The 13,598-nt window shown below is 56.1% G+C and overlaps 1 protein-coding gene across 2 annotated transcripts in view; it reads left to right on the top strand.

Annotated features, from left to right (window-relative positions):
* CHD5 (chromodomain helicase DNA binding protein 5) overlaps positions 1-13,598 on the top strand; it is a 60,872-nt gene that overhangs the window by 20,192 nt on the left and 27,082 nt on the right. For both annotated transcript variants that reach the window (XM_041773131.1, XM_041773130.1), the window contains exons 6-18: positions 188-312; positions 1,671-1,794; positions 2,319-2,485; positions 2,648-2,869; positions 3,953-4,159; positions 4,378-4,589; positions 6,953-7,084; positions 7,169-7,277; positions 8,356-8,547; positions 8,633-8,833; positions 12,083-12,220; positions 12,320-12,441; positions 13,247-13,420. In XM_041773131.1, coding sequence (XP_041629065.1) covers positions 188-312; positions 1,671-1,794; positions 2,319-2,485; positions 2,648-2,869; positions 3,953-4,159; positions 4,378-4,589; positions 6,953-7,084; positions 7,169-7,277; positions 8,356-8,547; positions 8,633-8,833; positions 12,083-12,220; positions 12,320-12,441; positions 13,247-13,420 — 2,125 coding nt within the window. The remainder of the gene's footprint in view (positions 1-187; positions 313-1,670; positions 1,795-2,318; positions 2,486-2,647; positions 2,870-3,952; positions 4,160-4,377; positions 4,590-6,952; positions 7,085-7,168; positions 7,278-8,355; positions 8,548-8,632; positions 8,834-12,082; positions 12,221-12,319; positions 12,442-13,246; positions 13,421-13,598) is intronic.

Below are 13,598 nucleotides of genomic sequence, written 5' to 3'. Positions count from 1 at the left end.
CTTGCTATGTCACTTTTATGCAAGGATTTCATGGCTCTGAGCCTTAGCCTTCTCACTTGGAGAGGGGTGGCAGCAGAAGGACCCTTCTCTTATGGAGTCCTGGGGGTGGGTTGTAGGGGCTGACTGTAATCATGGCACTGGGTGAGCAAGCCATGGCAGGTGCAGATTATCCACTGTCACTTTTCAGGTCCGGGAGTGAGAAAGAAGATCAAAGGTTCCAAGGATGCAAAGAAAAAGGGAAAGGGGAGAAAGGTCGCAGGGCTCAAGTTCCGCTTTGGAGGGATCAGCAACAAGAGGAAGAAAGGCTCCTCGGTGAGTGTGTGTGTGTGTGTGTATGTGTGTGTGTGTGTGTGTGTATGTGTGTGTGAAAGAGAGAGAGAGAGAAAGAGAGAAGGACGGCTGGAATGTGTGTGTGGATTTATGGGCATGTGAGTGTGTAAATGTGTGTAATGTGTGAGTGTGTAAATATATGAATGTGTGATAGGGTATGCTGGGATGTGTGAGTGTGAGAGACAGCGAGACCACAGGTACTTGGCTGTGTGTGTGGCTGTGTAAGCAACCTTCAATACATTCTGCATGTGTGTGAGTGTGCTTGTGCACATGTGTGCGAGGTGAAGGCACGGTGATTGGAATGCAGGGCTGTTAGTCCACTGTCCTGAACCAGGACTCTGGAGGGGAGCTCCCTGTCTGCCCTGCTGGGCTGGGGGCTCAGTTCTGCCTCTGCTCCATCTGGGTAGCAGGTAGGAGAGTCAACTGGCCCTTGAGAGTTCTGATGAGGCCTGCATGCCCAGGTCTGCTGGGAGGCTGGACCCCAGGAAGGTGGCATGTAGGCAGGAACTGGCTGGGCTGGGGCTCTGACCCTCCCTTGCCCTTCCACGGCCAGCTCTGGCACCAGGTTCAGACTAACCCTAAGTCCCCATCTGAGCCTTTGGGCCTCCCTTCTCTATGGGGGGGGGCATACATGCCCTACCTCCACCCCCACAGGGCACCTGTTTCCCACACCTTGCCCTACCTCTGTAGAGGGGCAGAGTTGGAAGCCATTTCTCAGTCTCTTGGTAGAGGCAAATGACAGGACTTGAGTTTAGCTGCTCTAGAGGGGAGTACAGAGCAGCAGGTAGGACAGCCTGGAGCTGGTGGTGCAGCTCAGCTCAGCAAATATTTGTTGAGCACATTTCCATGTGCTAAGGCTTTCTGCTCAGCCATGGTGGGCCCTCCTCCAGAGATGTTCACAGTCTGGAGGGTGTTTAGGAGATACATTGGGAGGGATAGGCAGATGGGACAGACCAGACCTGGCACACAGGCTGTGCAACAGGTCCAGTTAAGGAGAGAGCTGGGAAGACTCCTTGGAGGAGGTATCCTTAGGGCTTTCCTTTGAGGGATGAGTAGGAGTTTGGCAGGGTGGAGAGCAGACCCAGGGGAGAGGTATGGAAAATGTGAGTTGTGTCTGAGGGCTGAAGGGAAGGGCTTGGGGAAGGTGGTAGGACAGCAGGCTGGACTGGTGGGTGGGGCTTCAGGATTTCTAGTCAGAGACTAACCACAGAGAACACTGTGCCTCTGGAGCCCTGACCATGCCCTACTCTACCCCAACCTGTGTCCAGGCCGGTGAGGCCCTTGGGGACAGGCCCCCAGGGCAGGCTCTAGGCTCACCAGGCCCTCCCCTACCCCTGCAGAGTGAGGAAGATGAGCGGGAGGAGTCGGACTTGGACAGTGCCAGCATCCACAGCTCCTCTGTGCGCTCTGAGGGCTCCACTGCCCTGGGGAAGAAGAGCAAGAGGCGGCGCAAGAAGAAGAGGAGTAGGACTTTCGGGGGAGGGGGTTCCATGGCTGTCCTGGTGGAGGGGGGTTGCAGAGCCCCACCCTGGGTTAGCAGGAGGGGGGGCATCCTCATGCCTCAGCCTTTCCTGGCCTTGGCCAGGCAGTTCACCTGTGCTTCCTCACCCCATCGGTCACTGTGGTCAGAGGGGTCTTGTCCCAGTGAGGTTAGATCAGACACTTTTGTTGTAGGCCCCCTGGGGCATTTGCACTAGCAAAGGGGCACTGGAGAAGGAAGTGCTTCTTAACCTCCTGCACCATTCACCCTCTATTCCTTATCCTCTCCCTCCTCTTCCCTCCCTCCCTTTTATCTATCTTCTACCCCTCTCTCCCACCCCTCTATTCCCTCAGCCTTTCCTCAGGCATTTGTTCACCCCGCCTGTCCATCCACCATCCATTCATCCAACTATTAAACACCTACCTGTGTGGGTCCAGCTGGGGGTGGAGATTGGTTGGGCACTGGGAGTGGGGACCAGGCCCTCCACTACCACTCTGCCCCTTCCCAGTTGACGATGGTGATGGCTACGAGACCGACCACCAGGACTACTGTGAGGTGTGCCAGCAGGGTGGGGAGATCATCCTGTGTGACACCTGCCCGCGGGCCTACCACCTCGTCTGCCTTGACCCAGAGCTGGAGAAGGCTCCCGAGGGCAAGTGGAGCTGTCCCCACTGCGTAAGTCACGGGCAGAGGTCCTGGGGCCTGGCCCCCATCGCGCAGTCCGCGGGGAGGTGCGGGATGGGAAGAGGGGCGTGCGGGAGGGAGGGAGCGAGTTGCACCGTGCAGGGGGGGTGCCGGGCCGGCCCGAGGTGCCTGCACCCCGATTCTCCCCTCCAGGAGAAGGAGGGGATCCAGTGGGAGCCAAAGGACGACGACGACGATGAGGAGGAGGGCGGCTGCGAGGAGGAGGAGGACGACCACATGGAGTTCTGCCGCGTGTGCAAGGACGGCGGCGAGCTGCTCTGCTGCGACGCGTGCCCCTCCTCCTACCACCTGCACTGCCTCAACCCGCCGCTGCCCGAGATCCCAAACGGTGAATGGCTCTGCCCGCGCTGTACTGTGAGTGTTACGCCCGCCCCGCCCCGCCCCAGTGCCCCGCCCCCCAGTGCCCCGCCCCGCCCCAGTGCCCCGCCCCCAGCGGGCTCTGCCCTCAAAGGCCTGGCTTCCACGGGGCTGGGCCACGCCCACCACGGCCGTGACGTTACAGGCCCCGCCCCGCCAGCTGGGCCCTGCCCGCCAAGGCTCCGCCTCCGTAGGGCTAGGCCACGCCCACCCACGGAGCCTTGCCAGGAGGGCCGGGTCTTTGCGGGACCGGTCCCCACCAGCGCTGGTCCGCCCCCTCGCCAAGACCCCGCCCACCGCGAGCCCCGCCCCCTGGAGTCCCGCCCACCATCTCACCGAGATCCTTTCGTCTGGAGACCCAGACAGTTTTCTCTGAGTCGTAATGAAGAAACAGGTGGTGATGACCCTCCCACCCCACTCCCAGCACAGCTGCTGCTCCTTGGGCATCTCTCTACCGCTTTCCAAGTTTCCCAGTATAGGCCTTGGTTATTCCCATTTTTATTTTTATTATTACTATTTTTTATTTTTTTGGTTATTCCCATTTTTAGATGACAGAACTGAGGCTCAGGGAGGTTAAGTGACTTGTCTCAAGCCGCACACAGCATAACTGCCCCCTCAGGCCCTCCTGCACCTGGCTTCTGTCCCAAAGGCTGGGGGTTATGAGAGGGCAGGAGGCAGGGAGAGAGTGGCACCTCCCACCTTGCCCCCAGTCTCTGTATGGATTTGAGGGCTTCATGCTCTGAATTGTCCCCCAGGCCCACCCCCAGTGCTGGGATGCCTGCCCTCTGAATCCTGGGAGGTCATGTGGCCAGTGCTGTTATTCTGTGTGCATCTGGGCTTCTGGTGTGGGCGCGTGTGTCCGTGTGCATGTGTGTGCACACACCCATGTTGCCCATCTCCTGTGTGTGCAGCATGTGCAGGCTCCCGAGGACAGGGCAGTATCATGGAGTCACGGTGGTCCTGACTTAGGGAGCAGGGAGGCTTGTTGGAGAGAGCCATGTGACAACCTGATGTCACCAGAGCCTCAGGGTGGGGCCCCTTGGCTAAACCCTAAACTTAGGGACTCCCCTCTGTTCACAGTGCCCCCCACTGAAGGGCAAAGTCCAGCGGATCCTACACTGGAGGTGGACGGAGCCCCCTGCCCCCTTCATGGTGGGGCTACCAGGGCCCGACGTGGAGCCTGGTGTCCCCCCACCCAAGCCCCTGGAGGGCATTCCGGAGAGAGAGTTCTTTGTCAAGTGGGCTGGGCTCTCCTACTGGCACTGCTCCTGGGTGAAAGAGTTACAGGTGAGGCCCCCTTACCCCCTGGGCAGGTGTGGCTGTGCTAAGGCTTCTGTCCTGAAAGGTGTTGGCTAGCACCGAGTACGGGGCATTATTGGGAGGCAGGGAGGGGGAGGCTAAAGGTAAGGTTGTCCTGCTGGGGACCCGGCAAGGGGAGCTGGGTCAGGGACATAGGGGGGCGACAGACCCTGTGTCTCCTGTGACCTCCGCCCCTCTGCAAGCAGCTGGAGTTATACCACACGGTGATGTATCGCAACTACCAAAGAAAGAATGACATGGACGAGCCACCACCCTTTGACTACGGCTCCGGTGATGAGGATGGCAAAAGTGAGAAAAGGAAGAACAAGGACCCTCTCTATGCCAAGATGGAGGAGCGCTTCTACCGCTATGGCATCAAGCCTGAGTGGATGATGATTCACCGCATCCTGAACCACAGGTGGGTGCCCAGTGAGGTGCCTGCAGGTCGGGGACACACCAGCTCCTGTACCCTGTGGAGTGGGCACAGGACTGTATGTGGGTGCAGCGGGGGCAGGAAGAGGAGATGGTGGGCCCCCTCTGTCAACAGTTTGACTGCCCCACTGGAGGGGGTGCCATATGCACATAAATCTGTTTGTGTACACATGTTGTCACATGTGGACACATGTCATGTTCACGGTGGGAGTACAGTTCCAAAGTCATGTATATAAAGGGCAACTTGATGAACAGCCTGTGATGCTTGTACAGAGTGGGACCATCAGTGGGTCAGGATGCTTGTGCTCCTGCAGTAGGGTCCTGGGCTCCAAGGTGGCCTCAAGTCTAGGGGTGTATATGCAATTGATCCTCCTTTATGACAACAGCTAACACTACTGAGCACTATCTACCTCGACAGGTAGATGTTTTATTTCTATCCCTTTTATGGATGTGCCAACAGGCACAGCAACGTTAAGTCTCTTGCCCAAAGTCACACAGCCAAGGGGTGGTGGAGCTGGGATTTGAACCTAATGAGTTATGATGGTAGGATTTCCTTTCTTGGCCACTATTCCAAACTCCAGTGCCCTGAAGCAACTCTTGGTTGAGTAATCTGGAAATGCCCCAGGTGAGAGTGATCAGAGGCTGCGGAAAGCTGGATAGAGACCAGGGCAGGAAGCCTGTGGATCCCTTGAGTTTGGCTTTGGTTTGGGGAGCAGTGGGAGCTCTTGCTGATTCTTGAGCTCAGGTGCTTGAGAACTGGCAGTGGCTAATGAGCTCTGCCCTGGAGGGGCTCAGGGTCCAGCCAACCAGAGGCGTCCTGAGCAGTGGTAGTTGGGCAGTGCAGAAGTTAACCTGAGCCAGACCCAGGTTCTAATCCTGGCTCCCCATTTCCTGGGCACTGTGCTTCTGTGTTTCTCCTGTGAAGTGGGATCACGGGAGTGCCCCCCAGGGCTGTTGTGAGGGCCAGAGGCACGTGCCAGCACCTGCTAGAGCAGCTTTCAGGAAGAAGGTAGGCAGGAGTGCCCTCTTCTATCCCCAGCCCTCACTTAGAACAGTTCATTTTTTAAAAAGATTTTATTTATTTATTTGAGAGACAGAGAGAGAGAGAGAGAAAGAGAGAGAGCGCAAGTGAGGGGAGGGGCAGAGAGAGAGATAAGCAGACTCCCCACTGAGAGTGGAGTCTGACTTGGGGCTTGATCCCAGGACCCTGAGATCATGACCTGAGCTGCCCAGGCACTCTGAGAATGACTCCTGTAAAGAAGGTTAGATCCTATGCAAACCTAAGCCTCCCACTGAACTGACCTGCAGTTTTTAACCTTTATTAAATTCCACTTTAAAAACATTCGTGGCAATCTTCCTCCCTGCCTTTAAGGCAGGGCAGGTGAATTTTTCCTACATTTTTTACCCCAAGTCTGAGTAATGACTAAATATTTATTAAAAAAAAAAAACCCAACCGTCAGTTTCCATGGTGATGGGGGATTGGTTTTTCCCTTAATGGTACCCTGGCTTGCAGCAGCCACAGGTTTTTTGATGGAGTCCTGGCTCTCCTGACCCCAGCCCAAGCTTGGGTACCCACTCAGCTCAGGTTGGGTGGGAGGCTTCGAGCACTCTCCCAGCAGCTGGAATCAAGCTGAAGTGCAGCTTGCTTCTCTGGAGTCCCCCTTCCATGCTGTTAGCTTGGTCTTCAGGTCCCCGTGTTCCCAGGGGGTTTCAGAAGAGGTGACCTCACCTACTTTGCAGAGATGGGACCAGGATGGGCATGGCTCTGGTCCTTTGAATTTTTTAAGTTGAAATACAAAGGCCTGGGGTGCCTGGGTGGCTTTGTTGGCTAGGCATCTGCCTTCTGCTTGGGTCATGATCCAAGACCCTGGGATCAAGTTCTGCCTTGGACTCCTTGCTCAGCGGGGAGCCTGCTTCTCCCTCTGGCTGCTGCTTCTCCCACTTATGTTCTTTCTCTCTCTCTCTGACAAATAAATAAAATCTTAAAAAAATAAAATACAAAGGCCTCTGGTCAGGGGAGAGGACTGTCCAATTCAGACCCCCTGCCCTGATAGGATTGGCCACTGTGATGGAGGTTGGAAGTGTCTCAGGCTCTCTCCTCCTCTGTGAGTGTGGCCTGTCCCCTGTCCCTCTCCAGCATTGCCACTCACCCCATATTCTCATCCCTGGTACTCACTGTGTGGCCTCAGGCAAGCCGCTTCACTTCTCTAGAGTCACTGCCCTGGTGCTTTCCTCTTGGCTGGGCTCATGATCCCTAGGGCATCCTGTGAGGTACCTTCCCAGACTCCCTATACCCCCACCCAGGCCACCAGCCCACCCCTCCCCTACCACCCATGTGCTGTGTTGCAGCTTCGACAAGAAGGGGGACGTGCATTACCTGATCAAGTGGAAGGACTTGCCCTATGACCAGTGTACCTGGGAGATTGACGACATTGACATCCCCTACTATGACAACCTGAAGCAGGCCTACTGGGGCCACAGGTATACCGGCCACCGGGCTATCCCCAGGCTGCTGCCTCCTGCTGGCCTGAGCTTGGCTCATCTGCCTGCCCTTTTCTTTCTCAGGGAGCTGATGCTGGGTGAGGACGCCAGGCTGCCCAAGAGGCTGGTCAAGAAAGGCAAGAAGCTCAAGGACGATAAACAGGAGAAACCGCCAGACACACCCATTGTGGATGTGAGCAGGGAGGGGGCAGTGGCTGGGGTTGCTGGGTCCTGCTGCCCCAGGCTGGGCCTTGGAGGCTGGCATGTTCTGTGGATGTGGTGCGCTGGGTGCCCTTGGGTTCAGTCCATTTAAGCCGGGCAGCGGACGGGACAAGGTGATGAAGACCCAGCCCTGTCCCACCAGGGCGAGCTCCACCCCAGGATCTAGGGCCCCCAGCCTGATGCAGAGTGGTACCTCCCGGGGCACAGAGGCCTGGCTTCCTGTGAATTAGAACAAAGTGGGGGGCAAATGGTCTCTGCTCAGCACACATGTTCACATTACTTTAAAGGAGCTAATTCCCAGCGTTTTAATCAATTTCAGGAGCACTGCAGCTGATCTGTAATTCCGCACTATTCTTAGCTTTCCTGGGAGAGGAGACCCTCCCCAGCTTGCCTTACCCCGGCTCTGAGCCCAATAGGGTGTGGAAGGTTGACCTTTATTCATTCAGCAGACTTCTCTGGGGTGTCTGCCAGCTGTTGGAACAAGGACTTTGGCCCCATTTCAAGAAGTGTTCATCTCCCCCGGGCCCATGGCGGGTACACACAGAACCTGGGGGTTCAGCCTGGAACTGGGGGATGCCAGGGGAAGGCACATGGGCCTGGAACATCTAGAGGACTTCATGGGGGAGGCAGCCTTGAGCTGCAGGATAAAGGAGACAGAGAGTGATGTTTAGGATCAAGGGAAAGAAGCACTCAGGCATGCACCAAACAAATGTTGACCAAGTGTCCACCAGGTCCCAGGTACCATGTAGGGCTTGGGAGGCAGTGGTGAACAGGACAAGTATGGTGACTGCAACCTGGGCTCAAAGTCAGAGAACCCAACAATCAGGAAACCACCCAATTGGAAATGTACAGGGCGGCCACAGGAGGACATGGGAACACCTAAGCCAGACTGGGAGTGTTCCAGCCAAGACCTGAAGGATGCATGAGTAGGCAGGCTTGAGAGGAGTGAAGATAGAATTCCAGGCAGGGGAATAGTGTGTGCCAAGCCCGGGGCTGGGCTCTTGTGCCCCAGATTCAGGGAGTATCTGGACCTCTCTCCTCCTCTGTAGCCCACGGTCAAGTTTGACAAGCAGCCCTGGTACATTGACTCGACGGGTGGCACGCTGCACCCGTACCAGCTGGAGGGCCTCAACTGGCTGCGCTTCTCCTGGGCCCAGGGCACTGACACCATCCTGGCTGACGAGATGGGGCTGGGCAAGACCGTGCAGACCATTGTCTTCCTCTACTCTCTGTACAAGGAGGTGTGTGGGCAGGGGCAGGGATCCCTGGGGGCAGGGGGGCAGCCACAGGTGGTCAGCCTCACTGTATCCATCTGCCTGTCTCCAGGGGCACTCCAAGGGGCCCTATCTGGTCAGTGCTCCCCTGTCCACCATCATCAACTGGGAGCGTGAGTTCGAGATGTGGGCACCCGACTTCTATGTGGTCACTTACACGGGGGACAAGGAGAGCCGCTCCGTGATCCGAGAGAATGAGTTTTCTTTTGAGGACAACGCCATTCGGAGTGGGAAGAAGGTGTTTCGCATGAAGGTGAGTGTCCCTTAGCCCCAGGGGGACCCTGGAGAGGCTCCTGGTCCGCCCCTGGTACCATCAACATGCTGCATCTGGGCAGGAGTCCCTCAGCTCAGGCGCCTGCCCGTGCAGGCCTGTGGCTGGCCAAGGGCTGCTCTTCAGGCAGAGTTCCGAGCCGTGTCAGTATCCTAGGGCCACTGTAACAAAGCACCGGAAAGAGGGCTGAAAACAACAGAAACTTACTTTCTCCTGGTTCTCGGGGCTGGAAATCTGAAATCAGGGTGTTGGCACAACTGTGCTCTCTCTGAAGGCACTAGGGGAGGATCCGTCCCGCCTGCTCTGGCTTCTGCTGCCTGTTGGCGTTCCTTGGCTCATGACTACATCACTCCCATCTCTGCCTCTGGGCACAGGGCCGCCCCTCATACTATCAGTGTCTATAGAGATGCCACTCATACTGGATTCAGGACCCACCCTGGTCCAGATGGTCTCATCTCAACTGATTATACCTGCAAAGACCGTAGCTCCTAAAAGGGGCACATTCTGAGGTACAGGGTGGACATGTATTCTGGGGGGGAGGGGGGGGGACATGATTCAACCTGGCACACCAGCTGTGTGACCTCTCTGTGCTTCAGATTCTTCTCACCAAGATGAGCTAAGAGATCTGCCCACAGGGTTGTGAAGGGTTCACTGAATGAGCTAGGCAGGGTCTCTCAGACTTGATTGTGTCACTGGGGGTTGAAGGGCGGGTTCTGATCCAGCCACTCTGGGGTGGGGCCTGAGACGCCACATGTGTGACAAAGTCTCAGGAGATACGGATGCCTCTGCTCCTCAGACTCACTTTGAGGAGCACTTGGGACAGTGCACGGCACGTGGTAGGCCTCAACTCATGTTAGCACTGACCTTAGCTGTGGCGCTCGGGGCTGGCAGTCACCTCCCAGGAACCCCGGGGGTTCTCACCCCAGCTTGCTCCAGCACCGTGGAACAGCTATGACCCCGGGGGATGCCCGGTAACTATTTGTTGAATGAGGGGATCACTCAGTGACCCCAAAGGGGTCAGGTGATGGGCCTGTGGGCCAGTAAGTCACAGAAACCTCTCCTGAGCTCACACTGGGGTCCTGTGATGTGCTGGGCATGCTGCAGACTCATCTCTTTTCTTTTTTAAAAAAAATTGTGGTATAATAGGGGTCCCTGGGTGGCTCAGTCAGTTAAGCATCTGACTCTTGGTTTCAGCTCAGGTCATGATCTCAGGGTCATGAGGTTGAGCCCCACGTCAGGCTCTGCCTTAGCATGGAGTCTACTTGGGTTTCTCTCCCTCTTCCTCTCCCTCTGCCCCTCCCCACCGCATGCTCTCCCTACCTCTCTCCAATAAGTAAATGGGTGCCTGGGTGGCTCAGTTGGTGAAGCGTTTGCCTTCAGCTCAGGTCATGATCCTTGGGTCCTGGGATTTGAGCCCCTCTGCCCCTCTCTCCTGCTCTGATCTCTCTCTCTCTCTCTCAAATAAATGAATAAAATCTTTATAAAAAACAAATCTTTTAAAGAATAAAAAATTGTGGTAAAATACACAATCACAAAATTTACCATCATAACCATTTTGGAGTGTTGTCATTAGGGCCACTAAGTACACTCACTTTTTTTTTATTTTTAAAATCTTTAATTTATTTATTCATGAGAGACAGAGAAGGGGGCGGGGTGCAGATACACAGGCAAAGGGAGAAGCAGGCTCCATGCAGGGAGCCCGATGCAGGACTTGATCCTGGGTCTCCAGGATCACGCCCTGGACCGAAGGCGGCGCTAAACTGCTGAGCCACCTGGGCTGCCCAGTACACTCACTTTTTCATGCAGCCATCACAGCATGTACCTCCAGAACTTTGTCATCTTGCAAAACCCAAACTTGGTCTCCAGCAAGCAGTAACGCCTCTGCCTGCCCAGCCCCTGGCACCCACCCAGCTTCCTCCCTCTCTAACCTCGACGACTCTCCATACCTCCTTCGCGTGGGATTGTGCAGTATATGCTTTTCTTTTTTTTTTTTTTTTTTTTTTTATTATTATTTTTTTTTAGTATATGCTTTTCTGTGTTTGGCTTCCCTTGCCGAGCGTAATATCATCCTCATCCATGGTCACACGGGGCTGGATGCCCTCCCTTCTTAAGGCCGAATAACGTTCCACTGTGTGAACAGACCGCATTTTGAAATCTGTATTCACTCATTTGTCCACAGATGCTTGGGTTGTTTCCACGTTTCAGTTCTTGTGAAACGTGGATGTGCCAATATTTGTTCAGATCCCTGTTCCACTTCTTTGGGGCCTTTCGGGTCTGTCCCCAGAAGTGGCTCTGTTGGATCCTGGGGGGACTTTGTGTCATTCTGTGAAGAACAACCTGTGCTCTTTGGATTCTCGTGGCATTCCTCACATACACAGGATTGTGCCCTTTTTACCAGATGGGAGACTGAGGCTCTGGAGATTGATGAACTTGACTGAGGTCTAGCTCAGAAGGGCAGGGTCTGCAAACCCAGAGATGCCCCTCTGCCCATCTCAGGCCCCTTCCCACAGGGACGCTGGTCACAGGGAGAGCCAGGACGGGCTCCTTCCTTTGTGGGGCCCAGTGAAGAATGAAGATCCATGGCCCCTGGTTCTAGTGCAGGAAACAGCTTTTCCCTGTGTCCCGTGGTCCCTCTCTCTCCCCAGGATGTGGTTTTTATTGGCTGTTTAATGTCATGTTCCCTCAACATGGGGCTACCCTCAGGGTGAGTGTCCCCCATGCCCGGACCTGGCCTCCACGAGGGGCTTGAGGTGTTGGTGTTTGCTGGGCAGAGGCCTGGGCACTGGAGGCTCTACTGTCCCGTCGGCCTCCCCTTATGAAACACCAATTCAATGATATAATTACTAGGAATTTCAAGTCAGTACCTGCAGAGCATTTAGCCTCAAATGCAGGGCCACTTCTCTGTTAGAATCCTGGCTCAAGCCATCCATGGGCCATGGGAGCCTGGGGGTGCTTGCCCAGCCTGAGACCCCACGGGCCATACATAGGGACAGGGGGGCGTAGCGGAGTGACCTGTGAGGATGAGCACAGGCTCATCTTCCTGGCTGCCCCTCAATGGCAGTGTTTCCTTTGCTCGGGGAGCGGTGCCTGGGTCTCAGCTTAACCCTCTGCCCATCCTCTCAGTCCCAGGGCTTCTCTGGGCCCTCGGGGGTCCTGCCACCCTTCCCGTATGCCTCCCGGTCTCTGGAGACCCTATCTGCTCCCCTCCCAGATGCTCTTCTTCCCCTCCAGAAAGAAGTGCAGATCAAATTTCACGTCCTGCTCACCTCCTATGAGCTCATCACCATCGACCAGGCCATCCTGGGCTCCATTGAGTGGGCCTGCCTCGTGGTGGACGAGGCCCACCGGCTTAAGAACAACCAGTCCAAGGTAGGTGGTGCTGGCTGCTGGCCCCTGGAGCCCCCACCCACCCCCTGGTGGGCCAGCTGGCTGCCCCATGCCTCCTGACCAGCCTCCTTCCCCTCCAAGTTCTTCAGAGTCTTAAACAGCTACAAGATCGATTACAAGCTGCTGCTGACGGGGACCCCCCTTCAAAACAACCTGGAGGAGCTCTTTCACCTGCTCAACTTCCTGACTCCAGAGAGATTCAAGTGAGCTGGGGGGCCGGGTCGGGGGGCCGGGCAAATGGGCAGCCAGGGAAGGAGCGGGAGTGTCTGATGGCGGCACCCCAGCTGCTTGCTGGAACTTGGCTTCCTCATCAGTAGAATGGGAGCGTGAGCAAGGCCTGCCCTGAATGACCTGTGCGGGAGGGGCCACGGGGTTGGCAGGTGCTCAGGGGACATGGTGACTGTTCCTCGAGGAGAACCTGCGAGTCCTTTGGGGCTCTCCTCCTTACCCCCATGCCCAGGCTTGTTCCTTCCTCTCCATGGAAACCCAAGTGACCACATGGGTGCAGAGATGGGCACAGAACATTGGGGGTGGCATTGGATATAGGGGCAAACCTGTGGCCATTGGGAATTCTGGGGTCTCCTTCCTTGGCCTCCCTGTCTTCACTTACCTCATTTTCCGGCTCAGAATGTAGGGGCTCAGGGTAGACAGTGCTGACTTTGGAATTGGGAGGATAGATTGGAGGGCAGGCTGGACCATACAACCTTGGGCCCCCCTCAGGCTCAGTTTCCTTTTCTGTAATATGGGTAAGCATTCTAGAGCCTTCATGTCCAGGATAGCTTTGAGGAGAGGAACATATCCTATGTAGCTGAGAGAGCAGTGCTGGGGCGTTGGGGGTGGGGGGGGGCCCTGACTTAGATGGACACCTAGGGCTCCCAGGCCCAGCAGCCAACCGGCCTGCCCTATGGCCCTCTGGTCCCCCCAACCCCAGTCCTGGCTCCTTCTGCAGAGGGCTTTGGCCTGCTTCAGTCCCCTGCTCCTGGCTCTTATCCCCATTCTTTCTTGCAGCAATCTGGAGGGCTTCCTGGAGGAGTTTGCCGATATCTCCAAGGAAGACCAGATCAAGAAGCTGCATGACCTGCTAGGGCCACACATGCTGAGGCGGCTCAAGGCTGATGTCTTCAAGAACATGCCAGCCAAGACTGAGCTGATCGTTCGTGTGGAGCTGAGCCAGATGCAGAAGTGAGTGGATGTCTGGCCCGTTGGGGCCCCACCACAGAGCAGTGGGCCTCATCTCCCCCTGGGCTTGTCTTCCCCCAGGTCTGACCTGACCTTCCTGCACTGCTTCCCAGGGTGGTGGGAAGGCTCTCTGGCCCCACTGAGGACTTGACTTGCTTTTTGCACACATTTCTTTGACCTG

Source organism: Vulpes lagopus, chromosome 10, assembly GCF_018345385.1.
Source record: "Vulpes lagopus strain Blue_001 chromosome 10, ASM1834538v1, whole genome shotgun sequence".
Classification (NCBI taxonomy): Eukaryota; Metazoa; Chordata; class Mammalia; order Carnivora; family Canidae; genus Vulpes; species Vulpes lagopus.
Note: the sequence above shows the minus strand (reverse complement) of the source record. Positions and strands in the feature narration are given on the sequence as shown.